The sequence below is a fragment of the Archocentrus centrarchus genome, unplaced genomic scaffold (genome assembly GCF_007364275.1).
Source record: "Archocentrus centrarchus isolate MPI-CPG fArcCen1 unplaced genomic scaffold, fArcCen1 scaffold_55_ctg1, whole genome shotgun sequence".
Lineage (NCBI taxonomy): Eukaryota > Metazoa > Chordata > Actinopteri > Cichliformes > Cichlidae > Archocentrus > Archocentrus centrarchus.
The window spans coordinates 1,228,408-1,250,474 of NW_022060277.1; the positions used below are offsets into that span (position 1 = coordinate 1,228,408).

Consider the following 22,067-nt stretch of genomic DNA (forward strand, 5'->3'; position numbering starts at 1 on the left):
TATATATATATATACATATATATATATATATATATTTTATATATATATAACTATATAAATAATTTGGACACAGCTAGTCACAGCGCTATGTATTACCCTAGCTGCGGAAAAGAGCTGGCTGAGCTGTCACCGAACTTTTGCAGCAGCTGTGGCCTAACTTCTGGTTTAAAAGCCAAAAGTGGCGTCGTCCAATCAGCGATTTCCCAGGTTTTCCCACTGGGACCTACCTTTTCCGGTTTGTTAATGTTGTTGTGCTTTCGTTAATGTTGTTGTGCTTTTGTAATTTGTAATTGTGCTTAGTTAATGTTGTTGTGCTTTGCACTTCAGGGCCACCGTAGTCATGTAATGTTAGCTAGCTAACAAATTTTTTTTTTGTTTGTTTGTTTTATTGGTAAAACAAACACAAAAGAACAAACCACGACTATACTCATAAAAACAGGTCAATGCCTAACAGGTAAAAGAACAAGAGACCCAACTCCTAAAGTATACAGTAACCAGTAATATATCATAAATACTTAACAAAATAAAGAAAAAACAGAATTGAAATAAATAAAATATACAAAAATGAAATAAAATAAAATGAGGGGGTTACACTTAAAACTCTTCCATTATTTCGTACAGTTTTATGGCATTTGTTTTATGCATCATATCCAGACATTTTTTGAACATTGAGAGTTCATTTTTAAGAGCAGAGAAAGAGAGGGAGCACTTTGCAAATCTGCATTTGTGTATGTAATATTTTGTTATAATAATTACAGTATTGACTAGAAATTCCATATTTTTATCTTTGAGAAATAATCCAAACCGAATATCTTGTATTGAGAAGAAATCTACACACATGGCCTTGGAGGACAGGAAGTTGTGGAGTGAACCCCATAACTTATAAACTTCGCTACACTCATAAAACAAGTGTTTAATTGTTTTCAACTGTGTTTTACAAAAGCCACAATTTGCGACTTCAAATTTAAATCTCTCTCTTATGAATTCGTTTGAAGGATAAATGTTGTTTATTATTTTAAATTGTAGTTCTTTATATTTAGGAGGAACTGGAAATTTTAGATTTTGTCCTAATTTTTGATATTGTAGATTTGTCAAGGTTTTGTAAGGTAAGTGTGTTTTTTGTTCTTCCTGGGTACATGTTGTTTATAAAATATTGATTTAAAAACTTATTGCTACATTTTTTATCCACAATATCCACATAACCAATTTGAATCTTGCGTAATGTTGGAGTTGTGAAGTTGGACAAATTGTTTTTAACTGACTGAATGAGGACGATAGGGATGTTTTGTATTACTTTTTTATAGTTTGCTGTGGAGCAATCAATTCCATATTTGTTTTTGGAAATCCTCCAAATTAAGAATATCCCCATTTTCATCCAATAAGTGAATAATTGACCAGATTTCTTTATTCCACCAGTCTTCCATAAATATAGAAATCCTCCCACTCAATATGGCTCTGTTATTCCACAATGGAACATCATGCGGGCTGAAGTTGTGTTTAAACATAATTTTCCACTGTAACAAAACTTGTTGATGGAAAGTAGAGAGCTTAAGAGGTAGTTTAGATAATTCAAAATCACATTTCAATAACAACTCAATGCCTCCAACTTTTTGAAAAACATATGTTGGTATTACAAACCAGATAATATCACCAGCTAACTAACAAATTGACTAATGCTATCCTATTAATTAACAGCTAGAAAAGACAAAAACACGTACCTCCATAATGTTCAATGAAGAATTTGTAGCCTTTGTCCAGTTTTGAACAGTGAAAACTTGTCTGCATGTCATAGTATATCCTAAAACCGTATTTGTGACAAATGTATTAGACTGCGTAAACTCCATCAACCGGAAGATCCCTAGCATCGAGGCCGAACGGAAAGTTGTGTGACGTCATGTGAAAAGGGTCCTATACCAAATGAAGAACGCAGATGAAACGCAACAAAGATAACAAGATTATTTTTTGTTGTGTGGATGAACTTAAAAAGATTGGCTCTCAGTACTTAAACAATTTAGTTTCTGAAAAACTTACAATGTCTTGTATCTTGAACAAATGTTTTTGACCTCAATACTATGTATATTTGTGTAAAGATATTAACTTGGTTTTTTTATTGTTGATTTCACAGATTCAGTTATGTTAGATTTACTTCACCACAGAATCACTTTTATCAATGTACATGCATGGTTTACTATCAGGAAACAGCTGAATCAGAGCTAGTTAGCAGCTCTGTAGTCGAGTCCTGAAGGGCAGATGATGAAGTTTGGGAGCTAAAATCATCATCTGAGGATGTTGAGCTGAGGGAGGAACTAATCACATCTCAGAGGGCTGAGTCTTCCTGAGCTAAATGATTTCCAGCTGTTGATCCTAAAGAGGACCTGTTAGCACTTCATTTGGGCTTTTCCTCATTCATAACTGGGCTTTTGCTCCCAATGATCCTGATTGGAATTCAGCTTTATGTCAAAGGTATTCCATCAAGTGCTCGAGGTTCTGTCTGTAAAACATCAGGTTTCCAACATGAGATTTTGAAGCTTTGGCTCAGAAGTTGTTGATGCTCAGCAGAGCTCTGAGACTCAAAGCAGCACACTAAGCTGAGCTGTTGGTTCTCAGTGGGATCAGCTGGATGAAGAACATTTACAGCTACAGGGAGTCACTGAGTCACTGTTTCTGTCCAAATATCACTGACTGCATCTTTACCCTGTGCTTGAACTCATTCTTTTTTTTTTTTTTTTTTTTTTTTTTTAGCCTGTCATGTCTGGCATCTTTCACAATCGGAATGATGATCCGAATGCACTGATGTACCAAACATATTTGCTTTGACAAGAAAGCTCTATATGTTTCCTATAGGCTCTTCTTGTTAATGTTTGCAATTTTATTTTATTTATTTATCTTTTATTTAGTTATTCATGCCAAGTCTGACAGGCAACAAGGAAGGGGCAAGAACAAGAGGTGGGGGGGAGAAAAGGGGGGGGGGGGAGAAAAGGAAGAAAGGAGATAGAAAAAAAATAAAAAAATAAAAAAAATAAAAGGGGTTGATATACTCACACACACACACACACACACACACATCCATACACACACCCATATGCACCTACATATACACACACACACAAACACACACACACAAGTTTATTGTTTGTAGTAATGTGTGTGTATGCGCCTTTGTCATGCAATGTATTCGATAATGAGGGCGAGAAACTGCAACCATGCCCCCCGCGATCCAGAGGCAGATAGGGAAGGACCCAGGGGACCCAGGCCATCCACAGCACAGGAGCTCAGAAGACTTGGGGCCACACATCCCGATGGCAACCGCGTACACTCCCCAGAAGAGGAAGGAGGGAGGCTACAGACGGAATCCCCACAATCCAGGGGCTAGAGTCCAGAGAGCCAGAGACGACGGGCAGCCCACCCCCCCCGGCAGGCCGGCACCCCCAGCACGAGCCAGGCATGCGGCCCCCGAGGCCCCAAGGGCCCGAGAGCAGCCCGACACCCGGCAGAGCCCCCCCACGCGCCAAAGAGGCCCAAGCCACCCCCAGGCCACGGCCGCCAAGGGAGCAGGCCAAAGACCATGCCGAGACATCCGGCCACACACCCCGGGACCCACGGGCACCCACACCCCAGGGGCGGCAGTGATGACCAGTGGGGAGCAGCGTGGAGCGGTAGGGAGGGGTAACTCCCACCCTCCGTGTCCCACAGGTGCCAAGGCTTGGCAAGCCACCAACCCAGGCCCAGCTGTCCACACACACACACTCTCACAAGCACGCACATACACACACACACACACGTACCAGTCATTCCCTCATGTACACACACGCACATACACACGCACGCACATTCGCATGCACCAGTCACACACTCATGCATACGCACATGTAACATACATGGACACCTAATGTGGGAGAGCGGGTACCAGCACCAAGCCAGCGGCAACCCAGGGAAGCAGCCAACCCAGCCCCGAACAATGAGCCAGTCCCCATCCCAGGCGGGGTGCATGGAACTGGGGTGTGAGAAGGCCCGCCCGCCCCCTCCTCCCACTCAGCGTGTTGGGGGGTGATGTGAATGTATGTACTGAGAAGAATGTGTATGGCTGTGTGAAAACTACAGTGCTTTTAAAATTGGAGGGACAGATGTAATATGAGCACTGAATAACAGCGCCCATCCACACTGTCCCCCAAGGCCCTCAATGTCTAAAATGTAAATAAAATTGAGGTGCAGGCAGCAGTGAACAGACAAGTGGGGCCACCTCAGCAGTGCCACCCACTAACCACTGTGTGACACACCTGCCCCCCAAGGCCCTATATGTACTATGATGTGTTGTGAGCTGTATAATGCAATTAAAAAAGGAGGAGTGGGACATCACGCAGCACAGCGAGCAGAGCCGAGGTGATGGCCCTACTCACTGCAGCACGAGCCCCCCACCCCCGAGAACCTATGTGTGCATAATGTGATGTTAAACTGAGTGGGAGGAGGGGAGGGGCCAGGATAAATATGACCGGGAGGCAGAGGACTACCCCCCGGAGGAAGAGAGCCAGCTAGCTACTGGCTCACTAGGCACCCCAGTTCCCTACACCCCCCCGCAGCCCAGGGAAGGCAGGTCCAGGGCCTGAAGTGACCGCACCCCCAGGACGCCACCGTACTCCAGGCCGGCACCCACTGCCCCCACTGCAAACAGGACACAACACACACCCCACATGCATACAAAGGACAACAAATATCGCACACACACACACACGCACGTACGCACACATACACACGCACGCACACACACGCACACACACACAGACACACACCCCCACATACATACTCACACATATACACACACGCACACAGTGGTCCTGAGTCAGAACCAACCGGCCCCGTGTGGGGCAACTGCTGCTCCCTCACCTGAGCGCCCCACCACCCCATGGGGGAGGGCACCCAGAATCCCGGAATGCCAGCCAGACACCCCGACACAGCCAACCCACCCCACACGGCGGCGCGCCCAAGGGGGCACAGACCCCTCCAGCGCAGGGAGGGGCCCAGCCAGGAAACGGGCAACCCCGGGCACCAGGGCCCCGACCCCCGCACCCCGGCCCCCACAGAGGAAGCCGGCCACCCGGACGGGGCCAGCACCGCCACCACGGGACCCCGAGCCCCACACCCCACGACCATAAGAGCACCATCCAAGTCCCCACCACCAACAACCAGGGCCCGGACACAGAAACCACAAAACGGTAGCCACCGCCTCCAGGCCAGAGCCATCAGACACCCAGGCCCCCCCGGCCCACCCCCAGCCACCTACCGGGTGCGCCATGAAACTAGACCACAGCTCGTCACCCCCATCATGCGATGGAGCTGATCAGTGGGGACCAGAGAGATTCAAATTTTGCCAGTTGATTTTTAGAGGTGGCAGACATTCTTTCCAGACTAATGTGGTCTAAAAGTAGGTTCTTATAGTGAGTAACGCATAAATCATTTTTTGATTTCCAATTCATGAGGATAGTTTTCTTAGCGATGCATAAGGTAGTAAGAACTATGTGTGATATATTTGTTTCCATGTTTAATTCACTTAAATCACCTAGAATGCACAGTTTTGGTGATGTTGGGATATCGCAATTAAAACATGTGGATAATTCCTCACATATCCTCTGCCAGAACCTCTGAACAGGTGTACAAGACCAAACTGCATGCATATAGTTTTCAGTATGGTTGCCTGAACAGTGGGTGCATATATTTGTGTCTCTGAGGCCCATTTGGAACATCCTGTGTCCTGTATAATGTATTCTATGGAGAGTTTTGTATTGTATAAGTTGTAAATTCGGACTTTTAGTCATTTTGAAAGTGTTTAAACATATCTGTGTCCAGAAGTTTTGCACTGGGTTAATGGAAAGATCTCGCTCCCATTTTGTAGTTGGGAGGGATATTGAATCATTAATTTTTAATAATAACTTATATATTTTTGATAGTAATTTAGGGGTATAAAGATTTAGAAATTCTGTTACCAGTACAGGGGTTTCTAATTTTAAATTATTTAAATTAAACCTTGCCTGTATGATAGACCTCAACTGCTGGTATTCGAGAAATTTGCTATTGCTAATTTCATATTTGGAAATAAGTTCTTCAAATGAAATAAAGGTCCCATCGTGAATAACATGTTCTAAATTCTTTATTCCTTTCTCTTGCCATGTTGAGAAGTTCAGTACTGTTTTTTTCTGACATATATCTGGATTGTTCCAAATGGGTGTCAGTTCACATGGGATAAGTGAAGACTTTGTTATCTTTAAGAATTCCCACCAGGCTGTCAGAGAGGTGTTTATGTTAAGACTTTTAAAACCGCTATGATGTTTAATACTGACGCTAATGAAAGGTAAGTCAGAGATTTTCACTTTTCCACAGAGTGTTTGTTCTAAATCCAGCCATGGGCTGTCTAAAGGGCTTGATTTGATCCATCTTGAAATATACTGTAATCTATTGGCTAAGAAATAGTGATAAAAGTTTGGGAGTTCTAGACCACCACTGCATTTTAGCTTTTGTAAAGTTTTTAAACTTATTCTTGAGGTTTTATTTTTCCACAAAAATTTTGAAATGTTTGAGTCTAGAGATTTAAACCAGGCAACAGAAGGTTTATTATGGATCAGTGAAAACAAATAATTGATTTTAGGCAAAATCATCATTTTTACTGTGGCAACTCTCCCCATGATAGATATAGGTAGAGAGTTCCAACGTGTGAGATCATCCTCTACTGTTTTTAATAGAGGAATATGATTCAACCGTACCAGGTCTGACAGCCTGGGGGAAAAATTAACACCTAAATATTTAATATTGCCAGATTGTAGTGAGGTGGTCGTGGTGTTCTGAAAATTACAATTTAGAGGTAAAACGTTTGATTTACTCCAATTGATGGAGTAGTCTGATATAGATGAGAACTTATCTATAAGTGTGATTGTTTTTAGAAGAGAAGTTTGTGAGTTCTCAAGGAAAAGTAATACATCATCAGCATAAAGGCTTATCTTATGGTCTGTGTTTTCTGTTTGAATTCCTTTAATATCTACATTTTGTCGGATTGTTGCTGCTAGTGGTTCAATGAAAATGACAAAGAGTGAAGGAGAAAGTGGGCAGCCCTGTCTGGTGCCTCTCTGCAGACTGAAGCTTTGGGAAATAAGATCATTTGTTCTAACACGTGCATTTGGAGAGCTGTATAATGTTCTGATCCAGTTTTTGAAGGATGAACCAAATCCAAATTTGTGTAGAACTGCTAACAGAAATTTCCAATTTACCCTATCAAATGCCTTCTCTGCATCTAAAGAGACAACTGTGGTTTCTAATTTATTAATAGAACAGTAATCTATTATATTTATCAGTCTGCGTGTATTATTGGCAGAGTGCCGACCCTTGATAAAACCTGTTTGGTCTGGATGTATAATAGATGGAGTGATTTTTTTCTAACCTTCTGGCAAGGACTTTGCAAATTATTTTAAGGTCTACATTAATCAGAGAGAATGGCCTGTAGCTGGATGGGAGTGTGGGGTCTTTGCCTGGTTTAAGAAGTAGACTAATGTTAGCAGAGTTCATGTTTGGAGAGACCGCATGATTGCTCTGAATCTGAGCCACCATTCTGAGAAAAGAGGGTCTTAGTACAGACCAAAATTCTTTATAAAACTCTGCTGGAAAACCATCTGGGCCTGGGGCTTTATTATTTGGGAGATGCTGTATTGCTTCGTAAAATTCAGATGATGAAAGAGGCGAATCAAGAGTCGCGGCCTGTTCATCATTTAGTTTAGGTAGATTAATGTTATTAAGATATTCTTCAATTTCAGCATCAGATGGATTAATCTGCGATGAGTATAAAGCTTCATAGAAGTCTCTAAAAGAGTTATTTATTTGTTGTGGGTCGTGGGTAATATTACCAGTTGAGTCTTTAATAGAATAAATGGCTGTTTTTTCTTTATTTAGTTTTAACTGGTTAGCCAAAAATTTTCCAGATTTATTTCCATGTTCGAAGTTTTCTAAACGCAACCTCTGCAACATGAATTGTGTCCTTTTATCAATTATTTCATTTAACTCCAGTTTTAGTTTCCTCATGTTGTTAATTATATGTTCTTGTGGTGAAGCAGCATAGGCAGTTTCTAAAGATTTAATTTTCTGTTCTAATTCTAACACAAGTGCTTTTTCTTTATTTTTCTTATGCGAGCAGTAAGATATTATTTTGCCCCTCATTACTGCTTTTCCTGCTTCCCAAAGAACACATGGTGATATTCCAGGTTGATCATTATTTTCTAAATATGCTGACCACTCCTTTTTGAAATAATTAATGAAATCTTGTTCTTTAAGTAATGATGTATTAAATCTCCAGTTCCTGATTGGTGGTGTGACTCTTTTCTGTGTCACAGACATAGACACCGGTGCATGATCACTGATAGTGATAGGGTGAATCTGAGTGTCTGTGATATCCATCATCATGGAGCTGCTAACTAAAAGTAATCTAAGCGGGAGTGAGACTTGTGTACTGGTGAGAAGAAACTATAATCTTTCAGAGTGGGGTGATGTGAACGCCAAGCATCGCAAAGACCAAAATCCTTCATGTACTGTTTAAGAATGTCTGCAGACTGCCAGTTCCTTTGACTCACTGCTGTACTGAGCCTGTCAATATCTGCATTAAGTACCAGGTTGAAGTCTCCTCCTATTATAAGTGTGGTGTCAGAGTGATCGGACAGCAAAGTGAAGAAGGTATGAAAGAAGGAGGGGTCATCAACATTTGGCCCATATATACTAGCAATGCATAAATCTATATTTTGAATAGTTAAATTGAGTATTATAAATCTACCTTCTGGGTCTGATGTAGTATTTCTAATGATGCAGTTTATCTTTTGTTAATCAATATGGCTACACCTCTTTGTTTGGAGTTGTAGCAGGCTGAGTACATGTGAGGGAACTGTGGAGAGGAGAGTGTGTGCGCAGATGTTCTGGACACATGTGTCTCCTGTAGACACTCATTCTTGATGGTTCCTCCACAGAGTGGACCAGCAGAGCTCAGAGGGTCCCAGTGGTCAGTCTGCCCAGCAGCATCACACACAGCTGGACTCCATATTTCAGGTCTGTACATGTACAACAACTACTGTTACATCTATTCTGCTCACAGTCATCTCCATGCTGCTCTTTGGAGACCAGTGGATTGTCAGTGTGTCCAACATGGATCTGATGTTTGGCTCCATGATTTCAGTCTGATTGGCTCATTCATAAAGTATTCTGTTCCAGCTGCTGGAGGACAACATCATCACTTTTGTGAAGGACGAGCTGAAGAAGATCCAGAAGATCCTGAGTCCAGATTACCCAGAATGCTTAGAGAGGGAGGATGAAGAGCAGAGGAGGAGCAGCAGAGAGGCATTAGTGAAGATCACACTGGACTTCCTGAGGAGAATGAAGCAGGAGGAGCTGGCTGAGCGTCTGCAGAGCAGTAAGAGGATTTCTCTAAAGATTGAAGCTGCTGGATGAATGAGACATTTACTGAAGTTTAAAGAGATTAAACAGCATGGATTCAAACAGGCATTCTTTATGGAGATGAAATAGTCACATCTATTTGGTAAAACATTAACCGATGTTCTTTATTCATTCAGACCGTCATGCTGCAGTTTGTCGACGTGAACTTAAATCTGCTCTGAAGAAGAAGTTCCAGTGTGTGTTTGAGGGCATCGCTAAAGCAGGAAACCCAACCCTCCTGAATGAGATCTACACAGAGCTCTACATCACAGAGGGAGGGGCTGCAGAGGTCAATGAGGACCATGAGGTCAGACAGATTGAAACAGCATCCAGGAAACCAGACAGAGCAGAAACAACAATCAGACAAGAAGACATCTTTAAAGGCTCACCTGGAAGAGATGAACCAATCAGAACAGTGCTGACAAAGGGAGTGGCTGGCATTGGGAAAACAGTCCTAACACAGAAATACACCCTCGACTGGGCTGAAGACAAAGCCAACCAGGACATCCAGTTCATGTTTCCATTGACTTTCAGAGAGCTGAATGTGCTGAAAGAAGAAAAGTTCAGCTTGGTGGAACTTGTTCATCACTTCTTCACTGAAACCAAAGAAGCAGGAATCTGCAGCTTTGAACACTTCCAGGTTGTGTTCATCTTTGATGGTCTGGATGAGTGTCGACTTCCTCTGGACTTCCACAAAACTACAATCCTGACTGACCCTAGAAAGTCCACCTCAGTCGATGTGCTGCTGACAAACCTCATCAGGGGGAACCTGCTTCCCTCTGCTCGCCTCTGGATAACCACACGACCTGCAGCAGCCAATCAGATCCCTCCTCAGTGTGTTAGCAGGGTGACAGAGGTCAGAGGGTTCACTGACCCACAGAAGGAGGAGTACTTCAGGAAGAGATTCAGAGATGAGGAGCAGGCCAGCAGGATCATCTCCCACATCAAGACATCACGAAGCCTCCACATCATGTGCCACATCCCAGTCTTCTGCTGGATCACTGCTACAGTTCTGGAGGATGTGCTGAAGACCAGAGAGGAAGGAGAGCTGCCCAAGACCCTGACTGAGATGTACATCCACTTCCTGGTGGTTCAGGCCAAAGTGAAGAAGGTCAAGTATGATGGAGGAGCTGAGACAGATCCACACTGGAGTCCAGAGAGCAGGAAGATGATTGAGTCTCTGGGAAAACTGGCTTTGGATCAGCTGCAGAAAGGAAACCTGATCTTCTATGAATCAGACCTGACAGAGTGTGGCATCGATATCAGAGCAGCCTCAGTGTACTCAGGAGTGTTCACACAGATCTTTAAAGAGGAGAGAGGGCTGAACCAGGACAAGGTGTTCTGCTTCATCCATCTGAGTGTTCAGGAGTTTCTGGCTGCTCTTCATGTCCATCTGACCTTCATCAACTCTGGACTCAATCTGCTGGAAGAACAACAAACCACATTCAAATTGTCAAAATTATTTAGAAAACAAGAATCAGAATCTGCAGAGAAATCCTTCTACCAGAGAGCTGTGAACAAGGCCCTACAGAGTCCAAATGGACACCTGGACTTGTTCCTCCGCTTCCTCCTGGGTCTTTCACTGCAGACCAATCAGAGTCTCCTACGAGGCCTGCTGACACAGACAGGAAGTAGCTCAAAGACCAATCAGGAAACAGTCCATTACATCAAGAAGAAGCTCAGTAAGAATCTGTCTGCAGAGAAAAGCATCAATCTGTTCCACTGTCTGAATGAACTGAATGATGGTTCTCTAGTGGAGGAGATCCAACAGTCCCTGAGATCAGGAAGTCTCTCCACAGATGAACTGTCTCCTGCTCAGTGGTCAGCTCTGGTCTTCATCTTACTGTCATCAGAAAAAGATCTGGATGTGTTTGACCTGCAGAAATACTCTGCTTCAGAGGAGGCTCTGCTGAGGCTGCTGCCAGTGGTCAAAGCCTCCACCAAAGTTCTGTGAGTAAATGTATTGAAACAAAACAAATCATTGTGGGTGCTCGCAATCATGTGATACTCTTTATGTGTCATAGAGGCAGTTATCAGACATTTCCCAGTTAAAGTCTTGTAGAGAACAATTCTTCCAAGTCCATAATTACTACTACTTAAGTTAAAATTAACTTTAAGTATAAAGGCCCATTCACATCGACCGCGTCATTTCACAGGACGAATTTGCGGCATTTATTTTTTCGGATCAAGTTCGATTTTTCTGACTTTCGCAAGTGAACAAACAGGACTGACCAATCAGAGTGCTGCATTTAGCAGCATGCGAGGTCATAGCTCAAAACACGAACCGATGTACTGAATATACAGTGATGTGGGAACAATAAAATCATAATATTTTACCTCAGACACACAGCTACACGCTGCTCCGGGTCAGTCGGCTCTCTGATATTATCCTCTGCCTCCTCACATGTGATCCCAACTCTGCCAACAAGAGCTCAAACTGTCCCAGTGACATCCAGAAATTTGAGTGAAAGCATCAGTGATGCAGCTTCAGCACTGTGATCAAACCATGAAACTCTCCCTGCTGCTGCTTTCTTATGAGTTGGATGAACCTATAAACTCTGTTTCTTCCTTCTCTTGTTTAGAAACATCAGGACCATTACATCATCACTTGATGTCGACTGCATTTTTTTTTTCCACCGTGCGTTATATAGGGAGGATTTAGTCGCAAAAACGCAACGCGTCCGGTGTGTATATAGGTTACACGACAGGTTCGCATCCGAAAGATTCGGAATTTCGTGACGTTTTTACGCAACGCATCCGGTGTGAAAGGGCTTAAGTGTATAATATGTACTATAATGCCAAAAGTATTCACCTGTCCATCAAGATCATTGAATCCAGGTGTTCCAGTCTGTTAAAACTGGCCTAAGTTCATGTGTGTGTGTTGCCCTTTAAGAGCCCACGAAGCAGCCAGTAGCAGTCGCTGCTGTAGAAGAGTACACATTAGTAATCAGGGAGCAATCAGGCATGAGGGGAACTGATGCAAGCTATAGTCAAGGGTTGAGTTGAGAAGTTGAAGAAGACGTTGAGAGCGTGTCAATGAGGAAAAACCACACTCAGCTTTATTAAAGGAGAGTTTGGACCTTAAATGTCTCCCTTCATCCTTGACCGGATGTCCGTGGTGGCTGTAAACCGTTAAAGAACTGGCATTATACAGTACCGAACAGAACACAGTCACTTCCACAGGTGTATAAACCAAGCACCTCGGCATGCAGACTGCTACTACAAACATCAGTGAAAGAATGGGTCGCTCTCAGGAGCTCAGTGAACTCCAGCGTGGTACCGTGATAGGATGATACCTGTGCAACAAGTCCAGTCACTACAAAATGTTCCACAGTCAGCTATTAGTGGGATTATAACAGTGGAAGCAACTCAGTGATAGGCCACACAAAATCACAGAATGGGGTCACCTGCACACTCTGCTGAGGCGCATAGTGCACAGAGGTCTCTGCCAAGAGTCAATCAGGACAAATCTCCAAACTTGGTCTTAAGATTTGTTCAAGAAGAGTGCATCGAGAGCTTCATGGAATGGGTTACCATCCTAGCAGCTGCATCCAAGCCTTGTATCACGGGGCCTTAAGCAATGCATCGAATGCAGGGATGTAAAACACATCAAGCAGTGAAGACATGGATGAGCCAGTTTGGTGTGGAAGAACTTGACTGACCTGCACAGAGTCCTGACTGTGAGCCAGGTCTTCTTGTCCAACATCATTGTCTGACCTCACACATCTTCTTCTGGAAGAATGGTCACAAATTCCCTTCACAGAAGAGTTGAAGCTGTTATTAAGGTTGTTAGCCTTAATGCTAGAAAATCCTCCAGTTTGCCTAAATTGAAACAATTCTGCAAACGAGCAGGCCAAAGTTCCTCCCCAGTAATTTGAAGTTTCTGCTGTCAGTTATTTAATGTACTTTTCATACAGGGCCAGCTATATTTAGATAGCTTTCTTTCCCCCTTAACAAATTAAATAATCACTTAAAAACATGCGCAAAATGCAGAATGCAGTAATTTTTTTTGCAATATTGAAATTTGTTAGATGATTTGAAACATACAAGTGTAGCCAATATGAAAAAAGACAAAGAAATGAGGAAATACATTTTGACACTGCTGGAACTTCTTGCTGCCTTTCAGCAGGCTTCGTGAGACTGGCTAATCTAAACATAATTGCCTTTTGGGACACTGGCCGTAAAATAGCTTGTTTCAGATGAACTGAGGATCTGCACCAAGTATGTAATAATTATTAGTATTTAACAATAATATGTTCACAATGATCACAGATATTAGAATTGGAAAAGTGACAAACAGTACTGTGTGCCTGTACCAGCAGGTACTGAGCTAGTATCATTAAATCTACCACCTCCCTGTATCTTGTCTTTTCAGATTTATTTATTTTATTGCCCTTTAAGCCACTTAATACTCAAAGGCACCAAATTCAACGAAAGGACCAGTATTGTGTCTATAAATGACAGACAACTGGGCCAAGAACCAATTTTAAACTGTATCTTTAGGCCTTTGCTCTTGTTCAAATTTCTTTAGTGGAAGGTTGTATAATCCCAAAGATAGCACAGTTTTATAGGATAAAATAGTATTTTTGCCCCAAGAAGGTGATTTCCCGAGCGTTATGAACCTGTTAACTGGCTGCTCCAAAATCACCAAAAATGCCTGAAAAAGGAAACCCAAAATTACATCAGCTGCTGTTCCTGAAATCTTCGGCGTTCATGCAAAAGTTTGGACTCTTTGTGAAGATATCAAGCTACATTTTTCATTTTTGCAGTCAAAAATGCTTTAACTGACATGGATTCAAGCTGTGTGAAGTGTGGTTTGAGTCCAGCCAGTCTTGCTCATATGTTTTTGACCTGTCCCTCTCTCTCCCCATTTTGGGAATCTGTCTTTAATTCCCTTTCTGGAGTCACCTCGACCGCAATACAGCCCTCTGCACTCACTGCTTTATTCAGGGTCCGCCCCAAAAATCACATCCCCCCATCTTGCTGACCTTGATGGTGACGGCAGCATTGTGAATCGCGCTCTTACATCACTCGTCTCCAAGAAATGTGGTTGGTTATGAAACTGGAGGGATTTAGACATTTTCAAAGCAGTCCGTGTCAGACATGGCAATAAAGATGAGTCCGAAGATTTTACTGGAACTGACAGAAATCTTGCTGTTAAGTCTCCTCTACAAAAGAAAAAGACAACCTTGGGTTCATCCTATATTAGCACAAAAGTCCTCTATCCGTCTGTTTAACGTTAGTCTTGCACCAGCACGTTCCCATACGGCTGCCTTTTATGTGTAAGTCGATAATCACTGCATGAAGTGTCATACAACATAGGAAAGTCAAACACAGCTAAATCGATGCTTTCCTTCGTGCTGAAAGTCGTTGCAGACTGCAGCGTGTAGCATACTCTCCGCTCATTGGTCAGTCAATGAAACCCTCGCTGATTGGTTTAGTGCCACGCGACAGCGACAAAAGTAGAACATTTTTCAACTTTGTTGTGTCGCGTCGCCTGGTCACGTGTGCACGTCTACGTGTACGAGCTCGAAATTTCACATGCACGAATGTTGCCAGTCGCTTAGCTGGAGGAGGGCAAACGACTGTCGCCTCATCGCACAAGCTCCACAGGAAATGAATGGAGAGCGAGCGACGTCACTCCCCATGTGTCGAGCCCCTAACACTGAGCGATCATCGCTGACATGTTTTTCCGCCTCCACCGCTCTCTGCGTGTTTGTGTGTTGTGCTCGCTGTGCTGAGAATCAGCTGTTATTTTTTTCTCTCCTTCAGCTCCCGGACATACTGCTAGCGAGCGCAGCTATTAGCACTGGTGACCGTCCGGTACCGGAAGGAACGTCAAAATATTTTTGATACTGATTAGTGACTAAATATAGACCTGCTGTAGAAACGTATTTAGGAGAATGCTTGTGAATATAAAGCATTACAAGATTACGCTCACGCAGTCCCCAGTTTTTAACATACAGTGTATCACAAAAGTGAGTACACCCCTCACGTTTCTGCAGATATTTAAGTATATCTTTTCATGGGACAACACTGACAAAATGACACTTTGACACAATGAAAAGTAGTCTGTGTGCAGCTTATATAACAGTGTCAATTTATTCTTCCCTCAAAATAACTCAATATACAGCCATTAATGTCTAAACCAGCAGCAGTACACCCCTAACAGACTACACCCGTAAATGTCCAAATTGAGCACTGCTTGTCATTTCCCCTCCAAAATGTCATGTGACCCGTTAGTGTTACCAGGTCTCAGGTGTGCACAGGGAGCAGGTGTGTTCAGTTCTGTAGTGCAGCTCTCACACTCTCTCACACTGGTCACTGAAAGTTCCAACATGGCAAAGAACTCTGTGAGGATCTTAAAGATGAATTGTTGCTCTACATGAAGACTGTTATATAAGCTGCACACAGACTACTGTTCATTGTGTCAAAGTGTCATTTTGTCAGTGTTGTCCCATTTAGAGATATACTTAAATATATGCAGACATGTGAGGGTGTACTCACTTTTGTGATACACTGTAGCTAGAGTGGTAAACAGTTCCAGAGCTTTGGCACCACTGCCTGAAAAGCTCTGCCAAGGTCACTACGGTGCACAGAGTCTTACTTCCAGCTCGGCTTTGCTCATGTAATACGCACTCTTTGTGCAGCAACTTTGTGGATTCAGGTGAAAACACACCCCTAGGTGCCATATACTCACGTGTCAGGAGTTTTATTGGCTATACATCTCTGGTTTTAGAGTTTGGGTCAGAGTTGACCAATCAGAACGATTGGAGAACATTTGGGGCATGTCCAGAGAAGTCACATGACGCTGTCTGGTTATTATTGGCTTTGGAAAATCCATTTCATAACATGATTGGCCAAATGAGGTGTCAATGCAATTCAGAGGGTCTAGTCTGTCATATAAAAGCATCCTAAGGGCGGACTGCAGCGTTACTGTGACGCTATGAGGCTTCAAATTCGGAAGCACTTAAAATGTCCTGCAGGTGGGACACGACCAGTTAACAGGTTAACTGAAACTGTGGAATATCACAGAATGGTGTGCAGTGTGTCCTTTATAGATTTTGAGTAAACTGGACATGTGGAGGACAAGAGAAGGGGCAGGCCTAAAACACTATTTACATCTGTCATGAAATGTGCTGGATTAGGACCCAATAATGCAGACTCCAGAGACAGAATGTAAACTCAAAAAAACCTCAGCTTTATTGCTGGAAACCATGGAAAACAAAACTGGATGGAGCCAGAAAAACAAGTTACAAAATCACTGGAAGCATGGAGAAACACGGAAGGAGAGCACACAGCGGAGGAACCAGACGACGTCAAACATGTAATGACCTGACAAAGAACTGAGAAGAACCTAGACAATATCTACACACCAGGAACTGGGCTAATGGGAAACAGCTGGGAGGGGAAACACAGCAAGCAAAACTAACCTAAAGCACAAGGACATACCAGAACAAAACAGGAAGTAACAAAACACAAGGAGCAGGGCTAGGACACACAAACAGGATAAACAATAAGCACACAAACATCCACAATCAAAGAATACATGTGGAATCAAAACCAGGAGCCTAACACAAGGAAAACAACATAATGCAGATCAAAATATCAAAAACAAACATAAAGTGCTGGACCAGAGGCCCAGGCCCATGGCAACAGCAGACAGTATCTGCACTATCTGAGAGTCATGTCATAAAGAAAGAGGACAAAATCCACTTCAGACCTGAGACAGAACCTGACGGATGCATCTGGTCTTTCACTTGATCCGCCTGCTGTTCATCAAAACCTCGTCAGAAATGGAAGTGAAACGGGGAGGAAAGGCCAAATTATACAAGAACTGGACTGAAAATTATTACCAACAGGTCTGATGGAAAAATGAATCCAAATTTGAAATTTCTGGTGCAAATTATCTTCAATATGTCTGGAGGAGGTCAGGGCAAAGATACAACAATGAATGTCGACATCCATCTGTAAAACACTGTGGAGGCTTTGTCATGATTTGGAGCTGCATATCAGCCAATGGTGTTGGCAATCTTGTAAAATTGATACCACATATTTAACCTCTTGTACTGCAGGGCTGCAACGATTCCTCAAGTAACTCAAATAATTCCATCCATCCATTCTCTTCCACTTATCCTGTTCAGGGTCGCAGGGGGCTGGAGCCTATCCCAGCTGTCATAGGGCAAGATGCAGGGTACACCCTGTACAGGTCGCAGCCTGGCGCACAGAGAGACAGACAACCATTCACTCACATTCACACCAATTTAGAATCAACAGTTAACCTAACCCCAGTGACTACTGTGGGAGGAAACCCACGCAGACACGGGGAGACTGTCTAGCTGTCCTTCTGGCTGTGGGGCGCAGTGCTAACCACCACGCCACCGTGCTGGCAAAAAATCCTTGACACCAATTTGTTGCTTTGATGCTTCGTTTAAACTCTGCAGCACTCAGGTGTCACCCTGTAAGCACAGTGTTTCACCTGCATTAACAGCATTAAAGTTTTCTCTCACTGTAATGGATTTCCTTCATTTGTAAAAAACGGCCCTTCAAGACAGAGTGGATCATGACAGAGTGGATCATTGCTGGCGTGTTTTTTCATGTCTCCACTGCTTTCTGCTGTGTGTGTTTGTTTGCTGTTCTGAGAATTTTGCTATAACCACAGTTTGCTAGTGGGTGCCGCCATTAGCACTAGCGACTGTCATTTGCCTCCCCCCCGTTCAGTACTCAGGGGCTCCGTCAAAATATCTTTTATGCTTTAATCACTGATTAAAAACTAAAAATAGACCTTCAATAGAAGCTTATTTTGGAGGATGCTTGTGAATCAAAAGAATTACAATATTGAGCTCATCCAGCCCCCAGTTTTCCAACAGAAACACTGATAACACAACAGCAGCAGCTGCTTTATGTGCTGTCTGTCTGAACACACGCAGTAAGCACAAAGAGGCGGAGCCATTACTGAGACGGTGAGCTCAGGTGGAGTGAAAGGAAACATTTTTCTAGCATCCAAAACAGCAGTGCTTTTTTTCTGTAACCACCTTAAAACCTTTACTGGGAAACAGCTGGAGGTCCTTCATCAACCACCTGATCAGCAAATGAAGAACAGAGAACTTTGTAGCTGCTCCATCCACCCTGTTTGTTTCACACATTGAAAAACTGCAGTATGGAAGTTAAAATATGCAGATGAATTGTTAATACAAAAAGTTATTTCTTATCCAGTTACTCAGGTAATTGATGGAATAATCGATAGAATACTTGATTGTTAAAATAATCAATAGTTGCAGCCCTAATGTACTGTATTTTATGTATATTTGCATTTGTTTTAAAAATCACAGCAATTGTTTCTGATTTCCTTTGCAACAGTACTGTATATATTTTTATTGTCTAAGTTCAAACATGACATTTTTATCACAAATTTTTTTTCCAGACTGAATTTCTGTAACCTCTCAAAGAGAAGCTGTGAAGCTCTGTCCTCAGTTCTCAGCTCCCAGTCCTCTAGTCTGAGAGAGCTGGACCTGAGTAACAACAACCTGCAGGATTCAGGACTGAAGCTTCTGTCTGCTGGAGGGAAGAGTCCACACTGTATGCTGGAAACTCTCAGGTCAGATCAAGTGGCTTTGTCTTTTTTTAATTAAACATTATATAATATAAAAGGTAAAATTTACCATTTTTATTCCTGTGTATTTGTAATTTAAATTACCTCCAAGTTAGAGTATATGGGTAGATTTTTAAAACTGTTTAACCCCTTAACTGGCAGCAAAAAAATCACCTGACAAAAACTACATAACACCCTCTGGTTATTATTGGCTCTGAACAACCCATTTCATAGCCTATTAACTGGCTGCGTCTGGTCCGCCGGCCGAATGAAGTGCATTTATATGGCAGGCTAGACCCGCCCATTTTGACTGACACCTCATTCGGCCAATCATGTTAAGAAATGGGTTTCCCAGAGCCAATAATACTCAGAGGGCGTCACGTAGCTTTGTCAGGTGATTTGGTGCAGCCAGTTACATGATTGGCCGAATGACGTGTCAATAAAAATGGGAGGGTCTAGCCTGCCATATAAAAGGGACTACAAACGGCCCGTCACCGGGCCCTTGCCAGTTAAGGGGTTAACAGAAGTCATTGAGGAGTCCTTCACAAACTAAAATCTAGTAAGCTCTCATTGCATCATGAACACACAGTAACATTATTGGTCTTTGTATTTATACTTTTTCAGACTGAGTGGCTGTAACCTTTCAAAGAGAAGCTGTGACGTTCTGTCCTCAGTTCTCAGCTCCCAGTCCTCTAGTCTGAGAGAGCTGGACCTGAGTAACAACAACCTGCAGGATTCAGGACTGAAGCTTCTGTCTGCTGGAGGGAAGAGTCCACATTGTGAACTGGAAAATCTCAGGTCAGATCAAATAACTTATTGTTTTTTGGTAAAAGTACCCAATTCAATATTTACCTAATGAAGTTCAGCTTTATCCTGTTAGTGTTCTATTTTAGCATGTTTCATTATTTCTAAGTCACAGTTAATTACTACATTTTGGTGACCATTTAATAATAATTACACACTATTAATTGGGTATCAGGAAGGTATTTGTAAATGTATTAACCTTTTATAAAGCCATATTCCACCTTATTATGTTATTTATAAACATAAATATATGGTTTAAATGCTGCCCCAAATATTTTATATGATTAGGAAGCTCATATGTAGCTCATATATAAATGTATGACTGACCATTTCTAAATAAATGTTTCATGAAGTACAAGCTAGTTATTTAGCAGCTGTTAAAGCTTCCTGCTATCATTTAGGAAGTCTAAGCAAATGATTAACAAAAGTATTTAGATGCACATTTACACATATTAAGATTATGTAAGAGCTAGTTGTCTGTGAGTTTAATACAGGTTTTATAAATCCTTATTTATTGGGGTGGCTGTAGCTCAGTAGGTAGAGCAGGTCACCTACTGATCGGAAGGTCAGTGGTTCAATTCCTGGGTACTGCTGGCTGCATGCCAATGTATCCTTGGGCAAGATACTTAACCCCAAGTTGCTCTCCGACCGTTCTGTCGGAGTATGAATGTGAGTGAATGTTACATAATTAAAGCACTTAGCTTAATTAATTAATCATGGAAGTGCTTGTATGAATGAGTGTGCATGGATAAATGTAAAAACGTTTTGTGTAAGCGAAAAGTGCTATATAAGAACTAGTCCATTTATTTCATATTTTATTTGATGGCTATTTCAGGATGTTACTTAAGCATTTTGTGTGATGTCATCTGTAGTGAGGACTATCTATGAGTTAGGAAATATTTACAAATGAAACTGAAAAGTCAGCAGGACCTCGACATACACACACACACACACACACACACACACACACACACACACACACACACACACACACACACACACACACACACACACACACTAGTTTCACCTGTCTTCACAACAGAAAAACAACACAAAGTGATAAAGAACATACAAATATTTACCTCAAAATGGAAACATAACTCTGCGTTTAAGTTTGTAGGAAGAGAGAAAAATACGCACTGAGCAGCTGGAGGGAACTTAGCTTAAATATGCTGAAGCTTCTTCATTGAAGATAAAACATGGATAATGCAACAAGACAATAATGAATGTTCCACACAGCATCACAAACAGGTGTGAACTTAGTAAATGTTCTACCACATTAAACTGATAATATACTGGGGTGTAAGAGTTTGTAATTTCTTTAGTTTGATCCTCAAGTTCCCGTTTCCTCTGTAGCCAGTTAGCTAGCTTTAGTCAAATAAGCTACCATCAAATCAGGTTCATTTCCAAAGTGCTCCTGAATTAAATAAAGAAGTCAGGTCACCGTGGCCAGGCGCCCCTCAATCCAGTCACTCAAAGTTTTCACTTTTCTCTTTTCAGCTGAGTTCACCATCATTTAGAAACCATAAAAATACTGTCACTAAACATGTTATGAGTTTATTAATGAAGAATAAACTGTGTGCGTCTGTGTCTGTGCTTATAAATCTCATACTAAGAAGGAGTAATACTTTATAGATTAATTATTTACTAATACTTTACTAATGCTTAGCAGTGTGTGATTTTTATGAAGTGTTACCTACATTTCTAGCCTGTTTACATAAGGCACTGAGTATTCCTTTGAAAACAAGGTTAAATATTGTGAAATAGTTACTCCTCACTGCATCATGAACACACTTTAATACCTGTACTAATGGTCTTGTTTATGATTTTTCAGACTGAGTGGTTGTGATCTCACAGAGAGAAGCTGTGAAGCTCTGGCCTCAGTTCTCAGCTCTCAGTCCTCTAGTCTGAGAGAGCTGGACCTGAGTAAAAATGAACTGAAGGACTCAGGAGTGAAGCTCCTGTCTGTTGGAGTGAAGAGTCCACACTGTGAACTGGAAATTCTCAGGTCAGGATTCTTTTTTTTTTTTTCTGATGATTCAAAATCTGAATGATACACTATATTTCCAAATGTATTCACTCGTCTGCCTTCACACACATATGAACTTGAGTAACATGCCATTATTAATGCATAGGGTTTAATATGATGTCAGCCCACAGCTGCAACTCTTCTATTAAGGCTTTCCACAGGTTTAGGAGTGTTTATGGGAATTTCTGA

At 42.1% G+C, this 22,067-nt stretch overlaps 1 protein-coding gene across 1 annotated transcript in view; it reads left to right on the forward strand.

The window, feature by feature from the left end:
• The window catches only part of LOC115777509 (NLR family CARD domain-containing protein 3-like), a 66,404-nt gene that overhangs the window by 2,228 nt on the left and 42,109 nt on the right, over window positions 1-22,067 (forward strand). Inside the window, exons 2-5 of the mRNA XM_030725431.1 lie at window positions 8,991-9,069; window positions 9,232-9,430; window positions 9,591-11,403; window positions 19,670-19,843. Of these exons, the coding sequence (XP_030581291.1) occupies window positions 8,991-9,069; window positions 9,232-9,430; window positions 9,591-11,403; window positions 19,670-19,843 (2,265 nt within the window). The remainder of the gene's footprint in view (window positions 1-8,990; window positions 9,070-9,231; window positions 9,431-9,590; window positions 11,404-19,669; window positions 19,844-22,067) is intronic.